Source organism: Phyllostomus hastatus, unplaced genomic scaffold, assembly GCF_019186645.2.
Source record: "Phyllostomus hastatus isolate PE091 unplaced genomic scaffold, TTU_PhHast_1.1 phas_contig_58, whole genome shotgun sequence".
NCBI lineage: Eukaryota > Metazoa > Chordata > Mammalia > Chiroptera > Phyllostomidae > Phyllostomus > Phyllostomus hastatus.
The window spans coordinates 20,699,045-20,726,477 of record NW_025333916.1 but is presented as its reverse complement, the minus strand read 5'-3'; the positions used below and the strand labels follow the sequence as shown (position 1 = coordinate 20,726,477).

Here is a 27,433-nt window from a genome sequence, read left to right as displayed (position 1 = left end):
ATGAAGAACTACCCTTTTTAAAAATCAGCACCAAAAGCACTCCAATGTTGTAAGTATAATAAATTGTATTATGGTAATGGTACTGAAGGAACATGTTTTTTAGGTTATTTGATTATTTTTTAACATTAGCCTATAAAAGATGCTTTGATCATAGACCTGATTACCAAGTATCTATTCTTATCCTGACATTGAAACCCTGATACAATAACTTTTTATTTTACTTTAATTTTTAAATTAACAAACTTACAATTAACACTGTTTTTGGCATACAGTGCTATGAATTTTAACACATTTATAGATTCATGTAAATTCATGTAACCACTACCCCAACCAAAATCCACAAAAATTGCATCAACCAGAAAATTCCCTCATGCTGGGCTTGTAGTCATACCCTCCCTAGTCCTGGCAACAACTTACTTCTTCTACATCTCTATAATTTTGCCTTTTTGAAAATGCCATATAAATGATATTGCATAGTATATATACCCTTTCAAGCTCCAGTTGTTCCACCTCCTCATCAGCATTTGGGATTGTCACTTTTTCCCCTTAATTTTAGCCATTCTAGTAGCCATTCTTTCACTCAGCAAAATGCATCTGAGGTCCATTTATGTTGTCTGTATCACTAATGCCTCCCCTTTATTCCTGAATAGCATTCCAGTATGTGGATGTACTACAGTTTAATGATTCATTCCACCAGTTGAAAGACATTAGAGTTGTTTTCATTTTTTGACTGTCACAAATGAAGCTTCTATAAACATCCATGTGTAGATATTTGTGCATGCATAAGTTTTCATTTCCCCTAGTGTAAATGCCTAGAAGTGAGATGACTGGATCATATAGTAAGCTATGTACAAGAAGCTGCCAGACAGTTTTCTAGAGTCACTGTTCCATTTTCATTCCCACCAGGATTATGGCGGAGCTCCAGTTGTTCCACCTCCTCATCAGCATTTGGGATTGTCATTTTTTCCCCTTAATTTTAACCATTCTAGTAGCTTTGTATGGGCTTCTCATTGTGGTTTAATTTACATTTCCTTAATGGGAGCATCTTTTTTTGTAGTATTTACTCTTTGCATGTCTTTTTTGGTGATGTATCTATTCAGATCTCTTGAATATTTTTTAAAAATTCAGTTGTTTTCTTATTGTTGAATTTCAGAATTATTTATGTATTTTGGATACAAATCTTTTTTTTTATTTTAATCATTGTTCAAGTACAGTTTTCTCCCTTTTACTCCCAATCCAGCCCACCCACCCAACCCTCCCCACTTCCCTCCCATTACCACCCTCCCCCTAGTTTTTGTCCATGTGTCCTTTAAATTTGTTCCTGTAAGCCCTTCCCATTCTACCCTGAAATTTCCTCTTCTCTCCCATGGTCACTGTCAGCCTATTCTCTATTTCAGTGTCTTTGGTTATATTTTGCTTGTTTCTTTGTTTTGTTGTTTAGGTTCCTGTTAAAGGTGATATCATGTGGTATTTGTCTTTCACTGCCTGACTTTTTTCGCTTAGCATAATGCTTTCCAGCTCCATCCACGCTGTTGCAAAGGGTAGGAGCTCCTTTCTTTCTGCTGCCTAGAATTCCATTGTGTAAATGTACCATAGTTTTTTGATCCATTCATTTACTGATGGGCATCTAGGTTGCTTCCAGCACCTAGCTATTGTAAATTGTGCTGCTGTGAACATTGGGATGCACAGGTTCTTTTGTATTGGTGTTTTAGTGTTCTTAGGATATAGTCCCAGCAGTGGAATTGCAGGGTCAAAAGGCAGATCCATTTTTAGTTTTCTGAGGAAGTTCCATACTGCTTTCCATAGTGGTTGTACCAGTCTGCTGTCCCACCAATAGTGCACTAAGGTTCCCTTTTCTCCACAACCTCTCCAACACTTGTTTGTTGCTTTGTTTATGATGGCCATTCTGACTGGTGTGAAGTGGTATCTCGTTGTGGTTTTAATTTGCATCTCTGTGATAGCTAGCGATATTGAACATCATCTCATGTGTCTTTGGATCCTCTGTATGTCCTCCTTGGAGAAGTGTCTGTTCAAGTCCTTTGCCCATTTTTTAATTGGGTTGGATACAAATCTTTTATCAGATATGTCATTGGCAAATATCTCCTGACATTCTATAGCATTTTAGTGTTTTTCAGAGCAAAAGCTTTTAATTTTGGTGAGGTGCAATTTACTTATATTTTTTAAATGAATCTGGATATTGGTATTATATCTAAGAATGATTTGCCTAACTTAAGGTCATGAAGATTTTTTTTCTTTTCTCAAAACTTTCATAGGCATGCTCTCCCTCTGGGGAGCAAACCACGCCATTCCCTTCCCCTCTTCTATCTCTTCTTCCCCCATAGACACAAATCTCCTAAACTCTAAGGGTCCCCATCAAACTTTAACCAAGGGAGCAATGGGCATCACAGCTTGCCCTGGGCTAATGCCCTGAACCTGTCCACAATGCCCTCTTTTCTCTGACTTCCCAGTGAATTAAGGCAGCCCAGCTTAGGCTCTCTCTTATTGCTACTTCTATCCCAGGCCTTTCCTTATTTCACTGTCCCCATCTTTGATAAACATACCTTCATAGTGAAAAAAACAACAACAAAAGAACAACTTTTATAGCCTTGTGTTTTACATTTAGATCTGTTGTGCATTTTGAGTTAATAAGGTATCAGGAATAGCTCCAGGTTCTTGTTTGTTCATTTGTTCGTCTGTTTTTTCTTGTGTATGGATGGCCAATTTCACCAACAGCATTTGATACCAATGCCACTACATTTTCAACACCTTTACAGTGCTATTTGGACCTGTCTCACATGTATGCCATTCGGGGGCCAGTCTGAGACCTGGGCAGTGACTCTAGCCCCTAGTTCAGTTCTCTAAACCTTTGTCATGCTGTTTAGGGTCAGGTCCATATATAGGTCAGAGGTGAGGCTAGGAATTCATACACAACTTAATGGGGTTGCTATCTCGACCTTCCACCTCTCCAAGATTATCTCTCCCTTATTCTCCAGCTCCAGGGCCCCTCCCCTCCTTTTCTGGTGCTCTGACTAGAGAGCCAAGGTTGTAGTCTCCTAGCTCCACTGTGTACTTTCCACATTTGGTTCTCTCTTTGGGACTAAGGAGAAAAAGCAATGGGTTCCCCACCCCCACCCTCATCCCCTTTACTGACCAGAGTGTCTCTGGTCAGAGAGAAGGATTCCCACTGTCAGTTTTAATTGCTTGTTCAGTCACAAGCCTCTGCCCCTCCTACCATAGGGTTGCAGCTTTGGGAATGAGGCTTGCCTGGGGCATAGCCAGGAGGGAAAAAAGAAACAGGGTTTCCCTTCCCTTCTCTGTCCTATAGGGTCCCCCTTCTACTCCTCAGAGCAGAGAGGGCTTCTCTTGGAGCTCTTTCTGTCCATGCCCAGGGTGCAGTTCTGTGATTTGCACTGCCATGCATTCAAGGAGGAAGACATGGAAGGCAAAAGCAAAAAATCAGGAAATTCTTACTGTTTATAGTTTGGGTTCTGGTTTTCCTTCCCAATCTACCTGTTATCATTTACTTCTCAGAGTTTTCAAAAAGCTGCTCTATGCATTCCATCCAGAGATTTTGGTCACATTTGGTGAGAGAGACAGGGTGGAGTATACTTACCCCATCTTAACCAGGACTGAAACCCCAAATCTTTAACATTCTCTAAAAGTGAAAAGAATTATGTAATAAACAACTATGTATCCATTGTCCAGGTTGAATAGCATCTTTTCTTTTAAACACCACGTTTCTCATATATTAAATATACTATTGGCTTATGTTAGAATGTAAGTCAATTAATCCCAAAAATGTTCTTACCAACTTGTTCTCTTTGAGGCTTTTCCCATTTGGAAGCCTCTTATAACTTGCCTTGTGAGACTGAATGCTGTCAGTAATTTCTGATGTATCACCATATTCTGCCTTGAAGATTCGCTAAGTTAAGTATTTCTGTGACTAGTTTTATTACTCACAGTGAAATTAGTACATAACTCATAAAATGATTTTTGTAATTCATGCAAGGCCATGTTTGGTCAGATGTGGAAACTCCCTTATGTGGGTGATGAGCCCCGAGTTTGTCTTGGCAAATAGATCTGTCTCGTAAGTTCTAATACCTGTTTGCAAAGAGTCAACAATTGAAGCCCTTCACCATCAATATTTATGCAATGACTGTCATGGATAGTCTCGATGTCAGCTACTGGGGATTCAACTATTGATAGATATAAATTCTTGCTACTCAAAGTGTGGTCCTAGGACCAGAAGCGCTAGCATCGCCTGGGCGCTTCTTAGGAATGCAGTTTCTTGGGCCCACCCTTGACCTCTTGAATCAGAGTGTGTGATTTAACAAGATCCCCAGGTGATTGTGTCCAAAACTACTGGCATGAAATACAATCCTTGTTTTGAGAGGCTGATAATCTACTGAGGAAGCCATGACCAGAACTGTAAGAGATGTGACCGTTCAAGACACCACATAAGGATCAAATGCATAGCCCAGATGCTGAGGATGCCAGGTTCAAAGTGGACAGCATCCTCAAGGCTTGGGAAGAGGCAGACTAGTAAAAAGAGGCTCTTCCTCCAGATGTGAACAAAGAATCCCAGCTGGAGCGCAGATGATGCTCAGAGAATAATGACAAGCATCTGCTCTCTGAGCTTCTTATTTTTGCAAAACTCCTTAAGTACAAGTGTTCCCCAGAGGAAGTTATTGACCTTTTCACCTATGCCCAGGCTTGTACCGAGGACAGGCTATCAGTGGTGGTGGGCATTTAATACTTCACAGAGCATCGTGTACCAACCACTAGTGTGATCCATGACACATGCTCATAAACCTTCTCAGGCATGTCAGTTTGATATCAGAAGACTTAGTTTTATGATGGTTTTCGTGGTAGAACTGACATCAGTGAGCAGTGATTCTTTGTCTCCGAGGAATAATGGCTCCATACTGAATTTATATTTTCAGAGACTCAGGTTGTTTGCAGCTTGAATTTCTGGCTTTTGGATTTTATGATCAGTGTTTGAAATCTTTATGTGTTTGTGGCTTTGAAATTAGGAATGACCTCTTAGGGAAAATTTGAGCTCCTATCAAAACATGAGTTATCCTCTACCCCAAATATTTCTGGCCTCTTCTTTGTCCATGTGTGAGTCTGGGTTTAGTTTTACTGAATATATAGCATTGATTTGTAGAGAAGGTGAACCTTGACTAGTTATTGTACATCGTTGTTCTTTGAGGAAAAGTACAGAAATTGGTAAACATTTTCTTTTTATTGGAATTGTAAATATTTAAATAGAGTGTGTAGGCCTAATTGCATAGTACATGTCAGCAACTACGTTACATTTTTTTCCAAATATTTTCAATTTACAGTTTGTTGAATACACAGACATGGAATCTGCAGATATGGAGGGCCAACGTATATATATGTATATATATACATACATGCACATATGAGGGTTTTTCTTCATCATTGCTCATTTTATAAAAATAGGGTTATGTTATATTTTATCTGCACCTTCTTTTCTACATTTTAACAGCTACCTCATAGAAATTGCTCCAAGTCAGTCGACTGCTGTAGCTCTAGTCATTATTTTGAATGGCTTCATGACGTGTTTCCTAATTTGTTCCCATTCCTATATTGATGGACATTAACCTCGCTCTCAGTTTTAAGTGTTAAAATTAATATCCTTGATTATATAACATTAGGCCCTAAAACTTCTTTTCATGGGGTAGATTCCCAGGAGTGGGATTGCTGGTCATTTTAAAATTTTAATAGATTTTGCCAGATTGCTTAAGTTATGATGGTTTCATTTCCACTGATACCACTTTTGGTACATTTTTCAATTGGTTTAATTATCTTTTTCTTGTTGATTTGTAGGAGTGCTTCATATAATAGAGAAAGTAACCATTTATATTTATTAAGAAACATTTAAAGAATCTATCCTTTGTTTACTGATTTTACCATCAGTCTTTGCTTTTATAACTTCTGGATGAAGACACTGTACATTGCAGTTTAGATTTTCCTGTAATATGTGTTGTTATTGTGCTTTTGTGTGTTTGCGATATGATATATAGGACTTAATTTTATTTTCTTCTAGATGGAGAGCCACTTGTGCCTGCATTATTTGTTAAATATATTTGTTTTCCCCATAGAACTGAAATATCACCTTTGCTGTATATGAAATTCTCTATTTCTTAATTTTCAACAGTCGACTGTCAGTTTGACTTTTGGTGACAAGATTATGCAGTGTGGCTCATCCAAGTGATGGATTCTTTTCTCTCTTTTCTTGGGGAAGCACGGCTTGACAGTAATTCACCTTGCAGCCTGGTCTGGGAGCCTTGAGATTATGCTCATGCTGGTTAGAGCTGGAGCAGACCAGAGAGCCAAAAATCAGGTAAGTACATGGGTCACACCTGGACAGAAGCTCCCACATCACAGTGCAGGAGGGGGAGGTCCTGAGATCACTGTGTGACTATCTCCTGTACCCTGATTCTCCCCAGGATGGAATGAATGCCCTCCACTTTGCAGCTCAGAGCAATAATGTACGCATTGTGGAGTACCTCATTCAAGATCTGCACCTGAAGGACCTGGACCAGCCTGATGAGGTGTGCTCGCTGTGGTGGCACAGGTCTCACCTACCCCCCCCCCCCCCCCACCAAATTCTGCTCTCTTTCTGCCCCTGCTGGAGATGCCAGCACAGCCAGCACAAACCTGCAGCAAGCTCCTCCATCATCCCAGAGGACCACGGAGCAGAAGGAAAGTGCCGGTGCTGGTGGTGGCCCTGGCACCTGCATGTGGGGAGTGCAGGCAGTAGTAAGGAAGCCCCCAGATTCCTTCTTCTCTCTCTACTCCCTCATGCTGGCAGGGGTGTGGACAGCATCTACCCTGTTTGGTATTCAGAATGGGTGACCACATTTTACTCTATTATGCCTGACCTTTTTTGGAATGTATTTGACCCAAGGCTCTGCAGCAATGAACCATGAAAAATAATGCAATTTTACCATATTTGTGTATATCCTTTTCTTTTCATAGGGAGATATATAATAGCAGGTACCACTTTTGAGTATTTATTAGTGGGCTAGGCAGAGAGGAAAGCTACTTACATTCATTTCAGTGAGAGGCTGGAGCCTGGCACACATAGATGTTAAATAGTTCATTGCTGAATGAATAAATTATCCTATCAACCTGCACAATAATCCTATAAAGAAGGGAAGATTTTACCTATTTTTAAAGGTGAGGAAGTTGAGGCTCAGCGAGGCTAAGTACCTGATCCAAAGTTCCAAAACTAGAAAGTGACAGAACCAGAAATTGAGGTCAGGTCTGGCTGACCCAGTCACTGTGCTGTGCTGTCTCCCTTTCCAGATGATGGTGGGCATTGCCCATGTGCAGGGATTGTCTTTTCTCTGCTATATCTCTTAGGCTTTTCTTCACAGGGCAGTATTCTTTGTGGGATTGGCAGTTTTATTTTGAAAGGGACCACCATTTCACTGTGCCTCTAGAACATTATTTTCCATAAGTCTCCAGAAGTTAATTAGTAGCATTCCTTTAAAAAAAAAAAAATGTCCTGGCTGGTGTAGCTCAGTGGATTGAGCGCGGACTGGGAACCAAAGTGTCGCAGGTTCGATTCCCAGTCAGGGTACATGCCTGGGTTGCAGGCCATAACCCCCAGCAACCACACATTGATGTTTCTCTCTCTCTCTGTCTATCTCCCTCCCTTCCCCTTTAAAAATAAACAAATAAAATCTTTAAAAAAAATGTTTTACGTTTTCTGACCTCAGACTTAAAATCAACAACAATAACAAAAACTACTTCTTCAAATACAGCCTATACATTTCTTTTTCTTAAAGATTTTATTTATTTATTTTTAGAGAGAGAGGAGGGAGGTAGAAAGAGAGGGAGAGAAATATCAATGTGTGAAACTGACTGGTTGCCTCTTTGTTGGGAACCGCCCTGCCTGGTTTCAGAAGCTGTAACCACCCCCCATGGGTAAGGCTGAGTGAGAGACCTTCAGACCATAAACCACTAAGGAGACAAAGCTTATCTCCCTGGCAGGGGTGCCGCCTCTGCTTCTTTTACTTCACCCTGCCTGGCCCCCAATGCTTGATCAAGGGGAACGATCTAAGACAGGCATGATCACAGGGGGCTCCAGGGAAGGACTTGGGGGCTACAGAAAAGGGGTGATGGCCCCTCACCCCTTGGCTTTGACATAGCCCGAGTCCTCATTCTGTCTGCAAGAAGTCTCGTAATCTCTTGGCTGCCTTACTTCCCCTGACTGATTTAAGCCTGAAATCATGCTGGTGGTGGGTGCTGCCCTGTGCTGAAAAGGGTGTGTTCCCTAGGGCAATCAGATCTAAGAAAGAATGTGTAAAATCCTGTGAAACCTGCTTTGTTTAGAATGCTCCCAATTAAATGATAAGGGTCCGAGCAGGAAGTGAGTTTGTTCCCCAAAGTTTTATGGCCCTTTAGCTATCTGACCCTGACTCAAAATAGGCCCTTGGAGTTTTTTGTATATTATCTATTGTTTGATACTTACTGCCTGACAATGACTAATGAGCTTTACCTGTATTCCTGTGCAAAATGAACCCTATAAAAATCCATTGAGGAAAAGGCTCTGGGCCCTTCTCCTTTGAGAGATGGGCCACCTTTCCTCCCCAAGCAGATCATGTCATGTAGATTTATTCTCATCCATGGCAGCTGGGGGTGAGGGGTCCTGTGGGCGGAGCTCCCCCACACCTCTTGCATGCCCCCAACTGGGGACCTGGCCCACAACTCAGGCATATGCCCTGGGTGGGAGTGGAACCAGACCTTTTGGTTTGTAGGCTGAAGCTCAATCCACTGAGCCACACCCACCAGGGCTATAAATTTCTTTTACTCCCTGAGTGTGACTAAGTAACTATTATACATTTACAGCTCAGAGGCAGAGAGACTTGGGCAATGGTCTGGGCATATACTAGCTATGTGGCTTTAAGCAAATTCTCCAATTGCTGAAAGCCTCAGTATCTCCATAGGTACATTGAGAATAATAAAACCTACTTCTGGTAGCATCAAGGGAATGATTGGGGAGGTTGGGTTGACTTCACTATAATTCTTTTTTGGCAACACCTCCATTCTTTGATATAGAAAATCGATATTTTGTTAATATTCTGTAAAAATGAGTATGCCGATGAGCTTCATGGTAAGCTATTCTATCACCCCTTTCCAATCAGATACCACCCCTAAGCCATTCTTATGTAGAAAATGTTGGAGCAGCCACTTTGGGGGATGCCTGGATGGGTTCATGACTAAAGCACTAAGCAAGGAGCCTGGCCCATGGCAAGCACTCACTAAATGATTGCTGTTGTAATAGCTATTATAGGATAAAGTACATGATCTGATATCCTCAAACTGATAATCATAGTTAAATAGCATCACATGTAGGGAGAAGTTGGATCATCCCAGTTTGATTGATCCTAAGTGGGGAGGTAGCCTCCAAATGAATTCCATTCAGTTCAGTTCGGCAGATATTTGTTCAGGGCCTGTTCTACCTAAAACACAGGACTGTCTTCCCTTTCAGTGGACTCTGGCTGCTTTCAAGGGAGGCAGCAGTGTGGGGCAGGCTGAAAGGGCTCAAAGACCAAAGCATGTTTGTGGGGACCCTTCCCTACTTTTGGAGCTTCTGCCAGCCTGCAACTTTCTTGTCCCTTCAGCTGGTCTGGGTTTGTCCTGTTCCAGTCTTCTTCCTCATCCTCTGACTATCTGTCGGGTAAAAGGCCAAGGAGCCCTGGCAATCTGTGCAAGTCACATGTCCTGCTGAGAGATCTTAAAATAGAGATAGGTTTAGAGACATATGAGGAATGAGCGAATAATGAGCCTACTGGGGTGTCTAGGGAGAGAAGAATCTGAGTTCACTTTTAGTCCTGTCGGAAACCTGGACTGATCAGTGCAAAAGGCAAACAGTTTCTTCCTCCTCTGAAATCTGTGAGCGGGATCAGGGATGCTGGCATAAGCCAGTAGGAACTGGGAGTTCAGGGCCTATTAATTCATCATTAGGTGCTTTGTCAGTGTTTGCTTAAAAGCATTGTGGAGCTCCTGAAACACGCGTGATAGAAAAGACTGCTCCACCTTCACGGTTGGCCCTCTGGCCTACTGTCTTATCAACAGAAAGCCATTGAGGTCCTGTTTATTTGCCCAGAGTTAGTGAAATCCTCTCTTTAGCCTGGAGGGAACTCCAAAAGCTAACAAGGACAGGCCTGCTGTGAGGTCTTCATTAATAAAATGGATTTAACTAGACCAGGAGAGTTTGTTGTGGCCTGCTTAAATAGGAGAGATGGAGGGCACTGGAAAATCTTTTAAGCTTTCTCCCAACCCTATTATAGCTCTAGAAATCACCTGGCCTTTCTAGGAGAGGCCAACTAGAAGAAGTAGATTAGAGCAGCTAGAAGAAGTTATAGGTAAATTTGGCTACATATTCTGAATCTCCGTGTCAACTCCTATCTAATGATCAAAAATAAGTACTCTGACTACAAGAGGGGACACAGAAAGGTGTGGCCTCAGAGGCCTTTCATATATTTGTTGAATATTTACAAGAATTTTGTGTTAAGTTGGTTTCAGCTGCAGATATATGGAAGCTTCTGTTGGTTTAAAGGAATCTATATAGGAACTCGCTAGAGATCAAAATGCAAAGAAGCTTTTTGGGGGGAGTGTTGGGAATAATGGTCATGAGGGGTTTGAGAAGACATATCTTCTTATGTGAACCTAAGAGCAGTGTTTAACAGCCTTAGAGTTAGCAAATCTATCAGCTACAGTGTGTAAGGGAAGAACTAACCCCCGCCTACACCAGATCCACGGCTTCATATTCATTGCCAGCTCTTTCAGCATTTTCTACCTTATGACAACATTCTTTTTGCCTCTCAGATCTCTGCTTATTCAGGGACCCTCTGGTTTCCCCCTTCTGCTGGTGTGCTGCTGTGAATTCCTGATCCCAGCAGAAGGGGAAATGTGTGGCGTCCACGTGTACACAAGGTCCCAGGTGCTCTGTGCTGGGTTCCACTGGCCTCCTTCCCTCAGAGGCTGCCCAGGGCACCATCTGTGGGATCCCTGGGGGAATGGATGGTCAGGTGGGACTTTGGGTGCCAAGGTAATGACTGTTTCTAAAAATTTTTGCTGAATTTGGTAACTTGTCAAATTTGATAACCCTAGCAGTAAACTTAGAAATGAAAAATAATTTCTAATAAACAATTGCTACTCCTCAGGCTTATTCACATGCAAAAAAGTATAAATGAACTGAATTAAAACATACTAGGTTAAATGCACATTAAGTGAATAAAAGAAAAAAGGAACAGGAATTTTGGGGACTCCTTATTTTTGTTAATTAGGAAAGGGAATCAGGATCCTGAGCTGGGAAGGCATTGTGACTTGTCTGGGACCCCAAGTCTGGGGCTCTGACACCAGGCTCCACTGTTCTCTTGGCTGAAAGGACTTCCTGTCTCCTTGCCTCCCAAGTGAGGGGCAGTCCTATGAGATTGCACTGGGTCTCGGCCTATCAATTAAAAAGGTTTGGGTGCCTAAAACTGAAATAAGACATGATAGGAAACTATATTTAAAAACATATTGTTGAAATTCCTGTTGGGTGCCATGTATTTTCCTCATGTTCTAGGGTGGGAGAAGAGATTTGTATCTCATTTTACTGTTACTTCATCTTTCTTTATGCTATTTTTGATATGTTCATAAGGTATTGGGAGCAGCTTTCTGTTTACTAGAGGAGGTGCTGCCCGATTCATGAATTGTGGAATAAAGCCAATTAAATGTTTAATTTTATTCACTCATTCATTCTTATTTATTTACTTATTTTAGATTTTTAAAAATTTTTATTTATTTATTTATTTTTTAGAGAGGGAATGGAGGGAGAAAGAGAGAGAGAGAGAGAGAAACATCAATGTGCGGTTGCTGGGGGTCATGGCCTGCAACCCAGGCATGTACCCTGACTGGGAATCGAACCTGCGACACTTTGTTTTGCAGCCCGCACTCAATCCACTGAGCCACACCAGCCAGGGCTCCATTCATTCATTCTTAACACTATTACAGATGTCCCCCATTTTCTCTACCTTTGCCCCCCGCCCCCGGCTGTTACCACGTTGTTGTCTATGTCCATGGGCTATACATATATGCATGTGTGTTCTTTGGCTAATCTCTTACAGTCCTCCCCTCTGAGATCTGTCAGTCTGTCCGATGCATCCATGCCTCTGGTCCTGTTTTGTTCGTCAGTTTATTTTGTTCATTAGATTCCACACCCGAATGAGATCACCTGGTATTTGTTTTCTCTGACTGGCTTATTTTGCTTAGCATAGTAATAATCTCCAGGTACATCCATGCTGTTGCAAAGGGTAAGAGTTCCTTTTTTCCACCTATGTAGTATTCTATTAAATAAATGTACTACAGCTTTTTATCCACTAGTCTACCGATGGGCACTTGGGCTGTTTCCAGATCTTGGCAATTGTAAATAACACTGGTATGGACATAGATGTGCATAGGTTCTTTCTGATTGGTGTTTTGGGATTCTTAGAATGTATTCCCAGGAGTGGGATCGCTGGGTCAAAGGTCAGTTCCATTTTTAATTTTTTGAGGAAACTCCATATTGTTTTCCACAGTAATCTTAACTTAAAAAAAAGATAGATATTACTTTATGCTATTTTTGTATGTTTATAAGATATAGGTTACTTTGTATAATTTGGCTTTAACTTTTTGTTGTTGTTTTTTGATAACTTTTTTAAAGGGCATCCAAAGTTTAAAGTAACAACTGTTTTTTGGCAAGGAAAGATGCTTTGTTTGTGATAACCTCCCATTTCCTGCCAGATGAGAATTTCTTTTGGGTGGATATCATTTTGTTTGGATATACAGAAATGCTAGACTGCAGAGCAAGGGTGAAAAAACAAGGCCATTTTAAAGTTGAACAGACTCTCTGGTACTGCTAATAGTATTTTTCCCCAAACTATTAAATATATATGAGTTAGAATGCTTTCTGTTATGAGTGAAAAAAAGTCAGCTTAATCTAGATTAAGCAATAAAGGTATTTTTTTAACTCCTAACTAAAGGGTTTGAGAGTATATCTGGCTAGCTTCAGGCATGGCTACATCCAGTTCTTTTTTTCCCTCCATCTCTTGGGTATCTCTGTGTTGGCATTATTGATAGACATAGTCTTCACAAGGTGGGAAAGATGGCTGCTAGCAGCCTCACGTTTATATTCTACAGAGATGTTTATGGATTTTAATGTGGGTGCCGCCTCTGCATGGGTTATGTGACCACTTCTTGGGGCAGGTGAGGCCTGGCCACTGACAGCACTTTGAAGGGCTGAGAATGTAGCCCTCACTGGGAATGTAGCTGGGAATACAGCCCTCACTGGCAGCCCATCTGGCACAAAAATAAAGATTAAGTTGAAGTTTTTGGTGCCAGTTTGTTTCTCCAGCCTCTATGTATGCATGAATATGAAGCTCATAGAGCTGATCCCTGTAGACATTTTTTTTTTTTTTGCCATTTATTATTTCAGCATTTTTCTTTCCTTTTTCTTCTGGTTTCTGAGAAATCATGAGATCTATCTCAGGTTAACAATGACCATGATTTTTTCATTCCCCGCCTTAGCAGGAGATCAGATGACAAATCTTGAACTCAAGGACCTTCTTACACAGAGGCTTGCGTCTTGTTTTTCACATCTCAAACATCTTGCTAAGCTTTTAGTTAATAACACACCAAGCCGATTTGAGTTTTCTTTAGTTGGAAAAAATACTTCTGCCTCCATTTTGCTGCCCCAACTTCCTTTTTCTCCTTTTAAATATGTTGAGTTAGAAAATCAAAGTTTCTATGGATCTTTTACTTTTCTTGATGATATTTTGGCTGTTATAAATGCAATCTGTATTTGCAATGTGGAAAATTGGAGAAATTACCATAATCAGAAAATTCTGCACTGAACTTTCCTTCCCAAAAAATCACACCTGAACGAACATCCATCTTAAGCTGTGTTCTCTGCATAATGCCTAATTTCTTGATTCCATTTCACATAGACCATTCTCAAGAGTTTTTCTCTTGATTCTCAGTGAATGGTGGAGATAAACATATGAGTAAGCAAGCAAGGCCTGAAAAGGAGCAGTGGCTAAAAGGTGCTGCTTGAATGGCCATGTAAATATTGAGCCCTGGAAAATTTCTGCTTCAAACATTTTTACCGGAAAGGCAAGGCTTAATGTGTGATATGCAGGTTCCTGAGACAGGTCTGGCATATAATAAAATACTTGAGTGAAAGAACTATTCAATAAACACAGGAAACTGGTAAAATGGCTACATTTGAAAGGGAAACTTGTCTGGCTGTGAGATGGCACCTTCCCAGCTGCTGGGAGGGCCATTTCTAAGCAGTGCTTCCCCTAAACGATTCTGGGCTGATGGGGAAACTCCCAAGGTTTTGGGGAATAGCTCAGAACTGGATCTGGTACAGGGTTAGGGAAATTGTTTCCACTCTCCCCAAGAAGGGCCCAGAATGCTATGACCAGAAGCACCATCTTGGCTTCCTCATCATCCTCAAAATGCTGCCTACCTTGTCAGGTGTCTTGCTTGTTCAATAAGTGTGTAATATACACTGGAGGTTTATGATTGATTTTCAGAAAGGAAGAACACCATTTCTTTTGGCCGCTGAAAGGGGCCATGTTGAGATGATAGAAAAACTTACCTTCCTTGAGCTGCATACTTCAGAAAAGGACAAGGTGAGTTGGACTTTTATTTATTTATTTTTTTGACTTTTATTTCTTTAAAGAACAAGAGGAAGGGGAATGGCAGTGTATATTTTGGTGATGGCATTTTGGTCACCAGTAGAGTTCTTTAGTTGTTACTACAATCAGAGAGAATCATGGGATATCCAGATGAAGTAAACCCACCTTTGCAGTAGATTGCCCAGATTGTCAATTTTTGATCCATAAATGGTTTTGAAATTAATAGACTACCAGGGTTTTCCTTCTCATTGTCTACTCCACTCCTCTCTTTTCTTCTCCTGAAGTCTGTTGGAGGCTCAACCCCACCTGACTAGGGAGGGAAACCCCAAATAGACCTCTATATCTATGTCACATCATTGATTATTTTCTTAGGACAAATTCCTAGGTGTGAAATTGTAGGTCAGAGAGGTCTGTATTTCTAAAATATTTCAGTATACATTGCTAAAATTTTCGCCAGTTTACCTTCACAGAACTTATATGGAATTACTTTTATTTTTCTATTTTTTACTACCAAATTAGCAGCAAAGGTTGAACAAAAAGTATGGAGAGTTTTTTTTTTTCTATTAGGTTCAACAGCTATGTATTTTCATTTAAAACTTTAAAATATTATAAATTTCACTTAAAACTCTGGATAATGTGGCCCATGCCCCGGATCACAGCTTTAACCAAACGAAACCTCCCAAAAGCCCCACTGCATCCTGACCAGAGAAGGGGCGTGTTCCTTGCGCGGGGGACGCTGCCTGAGTGTGTCTGTGTTGCAGGAGGGGAACACGGCCCTGCACCTTACAGCGAAGCATGGTCACAGCTCTGTGGTGCGGCTGCTGCTCCCCGACCAGGAAGAGATGAATGAGACCAATGAGGTATGTGGAGGTGTTCATCACTGTTGGGCATGGGGCTCACAAGTGGAAGGGTGGCAGGGGTAACTTTTGAGAAAGGAATGAGAAGAAAACAAAGATGTTCATGTCACAGGGTGTGAAATGTGATGCTGAAAGATTCCTACTTTTTTCTTTTGAGTAACCTGTAGCAATTCATTTGTTAATCCATTTATTTATTCACTAATTCATCCAAAAAATATTTAATATGTATGCTATGCTAGGTAAAGTATATATACTTATTCTAGAAACCTATAGGGCAGGAAGGGCATGCCAAAATAATATATTGGGCTAAATTAAATAATAGATAGCTATACAGTTTGCTGTGGGAATACTGGGAAAACTGTTTCAGAAATCACCCAGGCTTCACAAGGAGGTAATATATTATCTAGGTCCATTTAAATAGACTGGTAGGAGGAGGTTTGAGGGGAATGCAAGCAAGCACAGAGTATTTCAGATAAAGGAAGAAGAGCCCATATAAAGAGACTGGGGCATGAAAGACCATGGTGTGTCCTAGGAATTACAAGTTCAGTGGGGCACAAATAAAGGACAAGTGGGCCAGGAAAGGTGGGAGCTGAGTGGGCCAAGGCAGAGAGGTGAGGAAAGGCTACACCTACCAGGCAGGGGGTTGGCTTTGACCTGTTGACAGCAGAATGGTTTGAAGCAGCAAAGAGGGATGGGATCCATCTTGGGTGTAGGCAAGTAACTAACTGCCATGGTGCCTAGAGAAGTTTCGGGGGTGGGGGGTCCCAGTCAGGTGACTGTGCAAATGGCTAAAGCAAGAACTATGGAAAGAGCTATGGAGAGCCTCTCATCAAGGTGCTCATGGGCTGCAAACAGGATGAGGTGATAGTTGGAGGCAGGGGCCACAAGAATTATGACCAGAAATCAGGGAGAGGGGAGGCTTTCGGACCTCTAGCTCTCTGGCTTGGACTACTGGGATGGTGGAATACCCATCCCTAAGCTGTGAAACACAAGGGAGGAGCAGGTGAGCAAGGGCTATAGTAAGGGTTTAGATGGGTTCACTTTGAAGTGCCTGGGGTGGGGCAGTGGGGTACATTCAGGTGGAAAGTAGTGGGGAGACATAAACCAGGTCTGCGGTTCAGTGGAGAATAGGGAGGTAAAAACTGGGTCTGAAGTTCAGTGGAGAGGCTGTGGCTGTGGAGGTAGATTCGTGTCATTCACTCTGCATAGTCAGTCACTTTTTAACCTTTGGGTCAATGAGTTTTAGGTTGGTTCTCTGGAAGCTCAGGTGAGTGGAGTCTTCTTGGACTTTATTTAATGTTCTGATAAATTCTAAACTTGTTACCTCTCCTGAGAGATACTATAAAGAATATTGTATAGTAATCATTTAATTTAAGACACCATTGATTATAAGGGACATCATTATTTTATATAATACTAAAAAGTAATCCTGCCAATTAAACTATGATGCACACAAAAAAAAATCTTTCCTGTCTATGAGAGTATATTATACTTATTGAAAGAGTTTTTTAGACTTTTATCTTATATTTTTTATTATGCATATGTAAAGGAACAAATAAGGGAGTTAGGTATTCCTGTACTTTACACATTGAGTCCTATTCATCTAAATCCCTTTCTTACTCAGATTCTTGAGGTCCTTGCTTTTCCAAACAAAATATTGTCCTCTGTGTCATCAAAGGACACCCCACTATTGTTTCTGAGATTGTCTTCTAAGCCAGGGACAGACATTCTGCACATAATGAGCAATGACAGCTGTGTCACACCTGCTGCCTGGTCAACAGTTTGTGAGATGGGTCCCAATCTCGGATAGGTTAACATATGAAAGAACATGTGACTTAGAACTGGTGGGGTGTGGTCATAAAAACAGCAACTGTGGGTAACATAATGGAAACTGAAGGCTATGCAAGTGAGCATGTGTGGTGCCTGGGACAAGAGTATTCCCTTTGGGCCAGGGAAGCCCATCAGCCTGGTCTGATGCTTCGCTGGACCTGGGCATGCTGAGGTTAAAAGCAGGGCTTTGACTGCTGGTCCTGGCTCCATCACTCTTCCAGCTGGCTGATCTTGGGCATGTTACTTAGGCTCTTTCACTCGCGATCTCCTCACCTGTAAAATAGTCTCGTAAGACTACAGTGAGCTTTAAATGGAAAGGCTGTGTCACACACGTGGTAAGTGTGCAGCATGTGGTATCTGCTGTTACTATGGTGTTGTCTGGGTGCAATGAATGTAACTGTGGTTATTGTTGGTATCGGTAGCGTATACTGTTAAATCACCTTCATTATTTTCTCTTCCAGTTTCCAGGATAATATAAGCCAGGCTTTTAGCTGAGGAACCTGGCCAAAAATAGAGCCTCCATTTGTTTAGTTTTGTGTGTGAGTTCACTATTTTCTGACCATCTGGCATGATAATCAGGTTTAATTGATTTAACTCAATTAAAGAAGATCCCAGGAACTTGGTCTTTTTGAATGAAAGTCAGGGCTGATGTTTTAGAAACTCAAAAGGAATATGAATCACCTCGGGTATAATACAGGCATGATTTGCATTCACAAATCAATACAGAGATTGAGTTCTGTAGTCACAGGATTTAAAGTCTTCGTTGTGCTTGCCCTGTTCTGTTTTAATGCTTTACCATTGGAATGTGTGCATTTGGGTTTCATCCACCTTTTAGCTATTTTCGAGTCAGGGCACATTGGGGAGAACTCGTAACATCCAACCAAGTGTAATTACAGAATATGATAGGATTCATTTGCACAAAATAAAGTGTCTGTTGATATTATTAACCTTTTGGATAAGGCCCACAATATTCATAGGGTTTCGGGCTGCCTCTGCTTCTTGATAGAAGCTGTTGCCAGGGCAGCTGGAGTGACCCATGTGAACATACGCTAGAGCAGCTGTGTCCAAACATTTGCTGGTAGCCAACTTGTGCCAGTAAAGAAAGTTTGTGTATGTGCCTATGACATATACATTTATAATTAAATTAATATGTTACAAAACGTATGTCAGAAATAGACATTTTAAATTTGAGATAAGCATAAACATAAATAGCAGTTCTCATATTTTCCCCACACTGGAAGGATTGTCCTGTGTATATCTGATGTATTTTTCTGCCAGTTTCCTTCGAGTTCCTATGCATTTATACATTGTAGTGGTTGCCCCAAATTCATTTAGTTTGTTATGTATTTAGTTAGTTTATTTCAATTCTTCTTTGTTATATGCTATCATGAACTTCTTTGTACATACCTTAGTGTGAATTCCTCACTATTTCTTTTTGGTGTATTCTTAGAGGTGGGATTGTTGGATCAAAGATATGAACATTTATTAGGCTTTTAATATGTTAAAGATGTGAATTCTTTCCTTCACATTTTTTGCAAGTATTTTTCCACTGGGGTTTGCCTTTTGGCATCTCTTTTCCTGGAAAAATGAGAAGGTAGATTATGAAGAGAAATTCCGTTGTAACAGATGGCTGTCCCAGGCACTCAGGTAAAACAGCGTGGGATATGATTTTTCCATCTTGTTGGAATGGAAATATTGGTTCCATGCTCTTGCATCCCTGTCAGCGTGGCTGTTCATATCTAAGTAGCTACAGGTAAAACCTTGTGAATGTGTGCTAATGCAGTTTTTAAGGATGTTTTTCTTAGCATCCAATGGGGGAAATGGTTGGGGAGTGAGGAAGGAATTCTGCATTCCTTCCCAATATTTATAGGAAAGAATCCACACAAAGGAGAAAATATCTAAATACCTATTCTGTGTGAGACCAGTTCCTTCTTTTCTCTCTATGTTTTGGCCTAATCCAAACTTGCTTTGTCCTACTAGTGTTTATCATGAATTTCAGGGAACTTAATTACCAAGACAGCATATTACTTTTTTTTTTAGTGACATACAACATTTTAAATCAGTTTTAAAGGTTAAAGCTATACTTGGTGCAAGTGTACTTCTATTTTTGTATGTTTCACTGCATCATAATTCCTTATTTCTGTGATTATCTTTCTTAACAATCTGTTACCATCTGGTGGGTAGGGTCTGTGTCCTATTTGTCTTTCCAGTCCCAGTGCCTAGTAGTATTTAAAAGGTGTCTAGATAGTAGGTGTCTAATAAATGTTTGCTGGATGAATTGATAAAGGTGAAGACGATGAATGGTGGAGGGAAAGTCTAAAGGAGGCCACATAACAAAAGAGTTAAAAATGCAGGTTTTGGAGCCAAACAGCTGGACTTGTATCCCAGTTTTGCCACATTTCAGCTGAGGCTCAGTTTCCATATACATAAAAAGAAGGTAATATTAATCCTGATCTCATGGGGCTATTGTGCAATTTAACTGTGCTGAAGCATATAGCCTTGGCAGTGTGTGATGGCACATAGATGCTTAACAAGCACTATCCATTATTAAGAGTTATACACAAAAGATATAGAGAAAGCACGTTGTTTCTCAAGTAATTTCATTCCATGCCAAGAGGTAATTAATTTTAACCTTTTTCCTTTTGTTAGAATGGAGAAACACCATTCTTCCTAGCTGTCGCAGGAGGCCATGAAGAATGCTGCAAAGTGCTGCTGGCAGCAGGAAGTGATATCAACATTCCAAATAAAGTATGTGCTGCATGCCGCGTTCACTCGCACAGTGAGGGGGACTCAGGATGCTCTCCCAGTAACTGGTCCTGTGGTGATCCACTCACTGCACTTTTGTAGAATTCATATTTATAATTTGCTTGGTTTGGGATAAGAATCAGTGATTTATATCTGATATTCCCTAATTAATGTCTCCTCAAAAGCAATGCTGTCTTCCCTATTTATTTGGGGAAGGAATAATTAAAAATGGAGCAAAAGGAGCAGATAGTTGTTACTTCTCAAATAGGGAGACACTCTTATTCTGCTTTGTTTTACCCCTAGCAACTAGTACATGCCTGGCTTACCCATAGTAGATATTGAAATATATATATATATTGAGTAGATATTGAAAAAAAGATACACTACATGTATATATATGTGTAGTGCAAAATCCCAGAGCTCAGTCTGGGGCCTGGAGAAAACAGGATGGAGGCTTTTTCTCAATACAAAATACTTCGGTGCTCAGATCCTTTGACACCTACCTTTATTTTTTTTTTAAGATGAGAAAACTTGAATTTAGAAAAATTAAGAAAATCATCCAGGATCATACAGCTAGTTAATGGCAGTGAAGATTCAAGCTGAGTGTCTGAGCTTCTAACCACTGCTATTGGCCTTGTCTTCAGATGGTTTTATGTTCTTTTTCTGTTTTTCTAAATTAATTTTAAGTTATAATGACAATAACAAAAAATTTTGAAGAGTACCAAAGGGTATATGATGACAAGTGTCTTATTCCACCTCCACATCTCAATTTCACCTCTTCAGAATTAACATTATTAACAGATGATTTAATCTTATAAGGAAAATGTGATTAAACACTTGCACATATACACACTGGTACCATATAAGTGGTAGCCATACATGTTGCTCTGAACCTTGTTTTTTTTTTTTGAAGATTTTATTTATTTATTTTTAAAGAAAGGGAGAGAAACATTGATGTGAGAAACATCTCAAATGCACCAGAGACCAAACCTGCAACCCAGGCATGTATGTGCCTGACCGAGGATTGAACTGGTGACCTTTTGCTTTGTGGAACAACACCCAACCAACTGAGCCACACCAGCCAGGGCCTTGTTTCTGTTTTAATTGCCAATATCTCTTGGAGATCGCTCCTTATCAGCACAATGTGTAAACAATTCTACTTCAGAAGTGTTAAAGAAAAAAGTCCCAACTAATAATGTTTTATATCCTTGTATTCTGCTGGCAAAAGTATACATTTGTTTAATCCTCTTTTTAAAAAAATATTTCTTATTTTATTTTTTCTTTTTCTTTTTTAAATTTTTTTATTTTAACTGTTGTTCAAGTACAGTTTTCTGCCTTTTACCCCCATTCCAGCCCACCCCACTCCCTCCCCTTCCCACTTCCCTCCCGTTTCCACCCCCCCTTGTTATTGTCCATGTGTCCTTTATACTTCAAACCCTTCCCCGTTCCCCCTGAAATTCCCTCCCCTCTCCCCTCTGGTCACTGTCAGCCTGTTCTCTATTTCAGTGTCTTTGGTTATATTTTGCTTGTTTCTTTGTTTTGTTGATTAGGTTCCTGTTAAAGGTGAGATCATATGGTATTTGTTCACTGCCTGGCTTATTTCCCTTAGCATAATGGTCTCCAAAGGGTAGGAGCTCCTTCTTTCTTTCTGCTGCATAGAATTCCATTGTGTAAATGTACCATAGTTTTTTGATCCATTCATTTGCTGATGGGCGCCTAGGTTGCTTCCAGCACTTGGCTATTGTGCTGCTGTGAACACTGGTGTTTAATCCTCTTGAAAAGCAGTTTGTCACTTTCCTTTCACCCACCATTGAGAAATTATTTTAAAGGAATACTCTGAAAGGGGGAAAAAGCTGCATGCATTAACGGAGATGTTGAAGTTTCCTCCAATAGCCAAGAATTAGGTACAACCTGTAAGTACAATGAATGATAGGGGAAAAGCTGAGTAAAAATTTGCTTCACCCATTTCATGGAAAATTGAATACCATTAAAAATATTAATGATAAATACTAAATATATTACAATATAGAAAAATGTTCATTATAGAACACTAAAAAAACAGTATGTGTTTATACATATATTTTCATCATATGTAATTTATATATACACAAACAGGATTTTGAGAAATGCAGATAGTGAAAAGTGAGTCATACTGATATTGCAAGGTTACTTATGCAATAAATGAGCACAAACTTAAGAATTCATGGGGCCCCGGAAATGTTCAGAGTGTATACCGTCTCGCCCTTCTGGACTTAATTATTCAGCCCTCAGAGGTGTTTTGCTTTGTAATATCTTTTACAAGCTCTCTTCTCTTCACCTGTCTAAGACTACAGGCTCCATGTTGCCCATATCCTTATGGTCTTGGCCTCATGCAGGTAGCCTGGAAATTGTCCTGAGTCTGTTTTTCAGCTCTTTTGTTATCTTGAGGTTTCCCACTGAGTTCATTAGCATACTTACTGGATCTACAGCCTCAGCCTCCACTGGCCATCACACCTGTCTCTGCCCAATTTAGCGAGGACCCCAGGGAAAGAGGCCATGTGAAGCAAGAGGCCAGCTGCATGGACACACACATTACCCAGGGGACACACTAGACTTGTTTTGCTTTCTCATCTGTAGGGGATTACTGTGTTTGATTGTGGAAGTGCTCCACCTGCTGACATTGATTAGTCTTGGTCCCAGGAGATTGCCTTTGTGTCCCCCCACCCAACCAAATGGGGTGCTAAAGGGTTCATTTCTGAAGAGGTAATAGAAGTAGATTATGGATTTAGCTGATAGTGGAGAGTTCCTCCATTAGTGCTGGGTGGAGAGACTGCTCAGGCTTTTGGGCAATAGTCTCTCTTCTGGGCACTACTAACTGTCTGGGTCCAGTGAAGACATTTGTAGACCATAAGAATTCATAATTCTGGAGGCCCTATCCTCACATCTTATTAAACCAATTTAGATTTTCCCATTTTTCAAGTTAAATAATATTTTTTTGCTGAAAATAATTTTTAAAGGACTTTTTTATTTGTGCTTTCATCATTGCTTGGATATGGTAAACTCCCCTAATTTCTGATTGACTGATTTCTTAGGCCTCTGTACTTGGGAATTTCAGGAAGGTGAAAAACTTTAACCTACAAGTTGTTTACAAATGCTATGTATATTTTATGAATATTAATTTAGCTATCTATGAAGTATGAATATGTCACTTAAATATGTATTTAATTTCTTTTGGTATCTTGGAAACATTTCTGTTAAGATTTTAAATATTTTTTTGGCTCTAAGAAGTCTGTGGGCCCTGTGCACTGAGCCTGTAATACCTCATGGATAAAATGCTGCAGAATCCCACAGATCTTCCTACTACAGGGTTCCGGCATTGAGTTCTCAAATTTGTTTCTGCTTCAGATCTCCTAACTGGGAGCCCTTCTTACTGTTCTGATCTCAGTCTAAATGTCACCCTATCCGAGAAGCCTGTCTTGATTACTTGCTGGAAAGTAGTCATCCAGTTCTATTTTACTTGTGATTATAGCACTTACCACTTGGTGACATTATTTGTTTAATAACACCTGGAGTATAATAAATTTATTCTAAATCTACTGACTTAATGAACTACCAATCTACAAATCTATAGATCAATTTGTTGTTCAAGCCCCTGAAATATAATACCAGAGGTTTTGTTAATCTAGTCAAACTCTGGCACATAATAAATGTTCAATACTTTTTTTGTGAAATGATTAAGACAATAATTATGATTACAATACACATTTACTAGCTCATTTATTATCTCAGTATTTCTGTGTTTTGAGAGAAGGAGGTAGGATGGTATGATAGGCAGAAGAGTGGCTACAAGGATGTCCATGGCCTGATCCTTGGAACCTGTGAGTATGTTATGTTACATGGCAAAGGGGAATTTAGGTTGCAGATGGAATTTAGGTTGTTCATCATTTGACCTTAAATGAGCTTATCCTGGATTATATAGCCAAGCTTAATGTAATCACAAGGGGCCTTTAAAGTACAAGAGGGAGGCAGGCAAGGTCAGAGGCAGGCAACATCAGAAGAACTCAGTGTACCCAAGCCAGCTTAGAAGTTGGAAGGAGGGGGCTATAGGCCAAGGGGTGTGGGTGGTTTCTGTAAACTGAAAAAGGCAAATAAATGGAATCTTCTGAAAGCCTCCAAAAAGGTCTTCATTTTAAACCAGTGAGGCCCATTTAAGACTTCTGATTTCTGACTTCCAGCGAAGATGGAGGTATATGTAGATATGCTTTGCTTTCTTGCACAACCAAAAAGATGACAACAACCAATTTAAAAACAACAACAATAAAAAAACCAGAACTGCTAGAAAATTGAATTGTATGGAAGTCCGACAACCAAGGAGTTAAAGAAGAAACGTTCATCCAGACCAGTAGGAGGGGTGGAGGTGGGCAGCTGGGGTGGAGAGGACATGCAGCAAGGTGGTGGCTGGAGGACTGGGTCGGGTGAGGCAGCAGCTGGCAGACATGAAAATCTCACATTTGCATATGGAAAAGCCAGGAGGATCAACTGGGGAGTGAGACAGACACGTACTCCAGGGTTCCAGCATGAGGAAAAGAAAGCCTCAAAACCTCTGGCTGTAAAATCCTGTGGGGGTTGCAGCAGGAGGAAAAACTGCCAGTCTCACAGGAGAGTCTGTTGGAGGGGCTCAGTGGGGTCCTAAAATGTACACACAAGCTTACCCACCTAGGAATTTGCATCAGAAGGCCACAAGTTGCTTGTAGGTAGCAGGGGAAGTGACTGAAAGTGGGGAGAGAGCCAAGGAGAGAGGGCATTGTACCCTCTCTGTCCCATACCCCACATATAGCACTACAATGCAGTGAAGTGGGTTGCCCTGCCCTGGTGAATACCTAAGACTCTGCCCCTTACAACATAACAGGTGCACCAAGACAAATAAATATGGCTCAAATGAAAGACCAGATCAAAAGTCCAGAAAAAAGACCTACGCAAGGAGGAGCTAGCCAACCTTTCAGATGCAGAGTTCAAAAAACCGGTAATCAAGATGCTCACAGAAATGACTGAAAGTAGTTGCAAAATTAAGGAAGAAGTGAAGGCTATACAAAGTGAAATAAAAGAAAATATACAGGGAACCAACAGTGAACAGAAGGAAACCAGGACTCAAATCAATGATTTGGAACAAAAGGAAGAAATAAAGTTGTCCAACCAGAATTGTATGAAGAAATAAGAATTCAAAACAATGAGGAGAGGCTTAAGAACCTCTGGGACAACTTTAAGTGTTCTAACATCCAAGTCATAGGGGCCCCAGAAGGAGAAGAAGAACAAGAAATTGGAAACTTACTTAGGAAAATAGTTAAGGAAAGCTTACCCAATCTGATGAAGGAAATAGACATAGAAGTCCAGGAAGCTCAGAGAGTCCCAAAGAAGTTGGACCCAAGGAGGAGCACACCAAGATACATCATGATTAAATTACCCAAGATTAAGGAAAAGGAGAGAATCATAGAAGCAACAAGAGAAAAGCACACAGTTACTTACAAAGGAGTTCCCATAAGACTATCAGCTGATTTCTCAAAAGAAATCTTACAGGCAAGAAGGGGCTGGAAAGAAGTGTTCAAAGTCATGAAAGGCAAAGACCTACATTCAAGATTACTCTATCCAGCAAAGCTATCATTTAGAATGGATGGCAGAAAAAGTGCTTCCCAGATAAGGTCAAGTTAAAGGAATTCATATATGAAATGTTAAAGGGACTTATCTAAGAAAAAGAAGGTCAAAACTGTGAACAGTAAAATGACAATAAACTCAAAACTATCAAGCACTGAACCTCAAAAACAAAAACAAACTAAGCAAACAACTAGAACAGGAACAGGATCACAGAAATGGAAATCACATGGACAGTTATCAGTGGTCAGTGGGAGGGAGGAGAATGAAAGAAAAGGTACAGGAAATAAGAAGCATAATTGGTAGGTACAAAATAGACGGGGTGGTTAAGAATAGTGTGAGAAAAGGAGAAGCCAAAGAACTTATATGCATGACCCATGGACATGAGCTAACATGGTGTGGGGAATGCTGGTGGGAGGGGGGTGCAGGGTGGAGAGGTTAAAGGGGAGAAAAAATTTGGTACAGCTATAATAGCATAATCAATAAAATATAATTTTTAAAAGATTTTATTTATTTTTAGATAGAGGGGAAGGGAGGGAGAAAGAGAGGGAGAGAAACATCAATGTGTTGTTGCTTGTCACGCACCCCCTTACCAGGGACCTGGCCCACAACTCAGGCATGTGTCCTGACTGGGAATCCAACCAGCAACCCTTTGGTTTGCAGGCTGTTCCTCAATCCACTGAGCCACACCAGCCAGACCTCAATAAAAAATAATAATAAAAAAAAGACTTGTAACCTCTAGACCAGTTAGGTAATATATTTATACTGTTTAAGTCACTAAGTTTGTGGCAGTTTGTTATTAACAGCAATAGAAAACTAATATAGGTGGTAATATAATTTTTAACTGAGGAAGACAAAGGGGCACATACTGGAGCGGCCACTTATCCAAGGTGATAAAGGTATTTCATGTCAGCTCAACTAGACTCCAGTTGGTCAGAATATGTATTATCCCTGTTAGCCTTTGTTTCACCTATCTATTGCTTCATAACAAACCAACCCCAAAGTGAAGTGGCATAAAACAATGTACAGGTATCTTCTGTGGCTCCAAGGGTTGACTGGGCCCAGCTGGGAGATTCTTACTTTAGGGCTGTTATGTGGCTGCAGTCAGATGCCAGCCAGGCAGGCCTTTAGTCATTTGAAACCTTAATTGAGGTGGAGGTCTGTGATGGCTCACTCCCATGCCTGGCAGTCAAGGCCAGCTCTCAGCTGGGGCTCTGGAGCAGAGGACCAACATGTGGTGTGTCCATATGCCTTGGCCTTCTCACAGCATGGCAACTGGCTTCTGTGCAATAGGGAGCAGAAGCTGCCAGGCCAGGTAGGGGCCACATCTGGAACTGGCACACTGTCACTTCTGCCATGTTCTATGGGTTAAAGCAGTTACAGGGACCACCCAGATTCAGCGGGGTGAAGAAATAAACTCTACTGCTTGATGGGGGAGTGGCAGGGCCACACTGCAGAAGAGCGTGTGGGATGGGAGATACTTATGCAGCCTTTTTAGGAAAACATGATATCCTACAGCGTCCTTATTGGATGGAGGACCTGAAAATACTTTGTAGCAGTCTTAAAATGAGTTAATCAATAGCTATTCATTGACCTTGTATTATTGCAAGGCACCTGCTAGGCCTTTTGGAGGATGGCAGGATCATTAAAAGCAGGCCCTGATGTGAAACA

The 27,433-nt window shown here is 40.7% G+C and overlaps 1 protein-coding gene across 1 annotated transcript in view; it reads left to right on the top strand.

Annotated features, from left to right (window-relative positions):
* Nucleotides 1-27,433, top strand: part of ANKDD1B (ankyrin repeat and death domain containing 1B) — a 52,102-nt gene that overhangs the window by 8,184 nt on the left and 16,485 nt on the right. Inside the window, exons 4-8 of the mRNA XM_045848230.1 lie at nt 6,272-6,370; nt 6,477-6,581; nt 14,601-14,699; nt 15,467-15,565; nt 20,042-20,140. Of these exons, the coding sequence (XP_045704186.1) occupies nt 6,272-6,370; nt 6,477-6,581; nt 14,601-14,699; nt 15,467-15,565; nt 20,042-20,140 (501 nt within the window). The remainder of the gene's footprint in view (nt 1-6,271; nt 6,371-6,476; nt 6,582-14,600; nt 14,700-15,466; nt 15,566-20,041; nt 20,141-27,433) is intronic.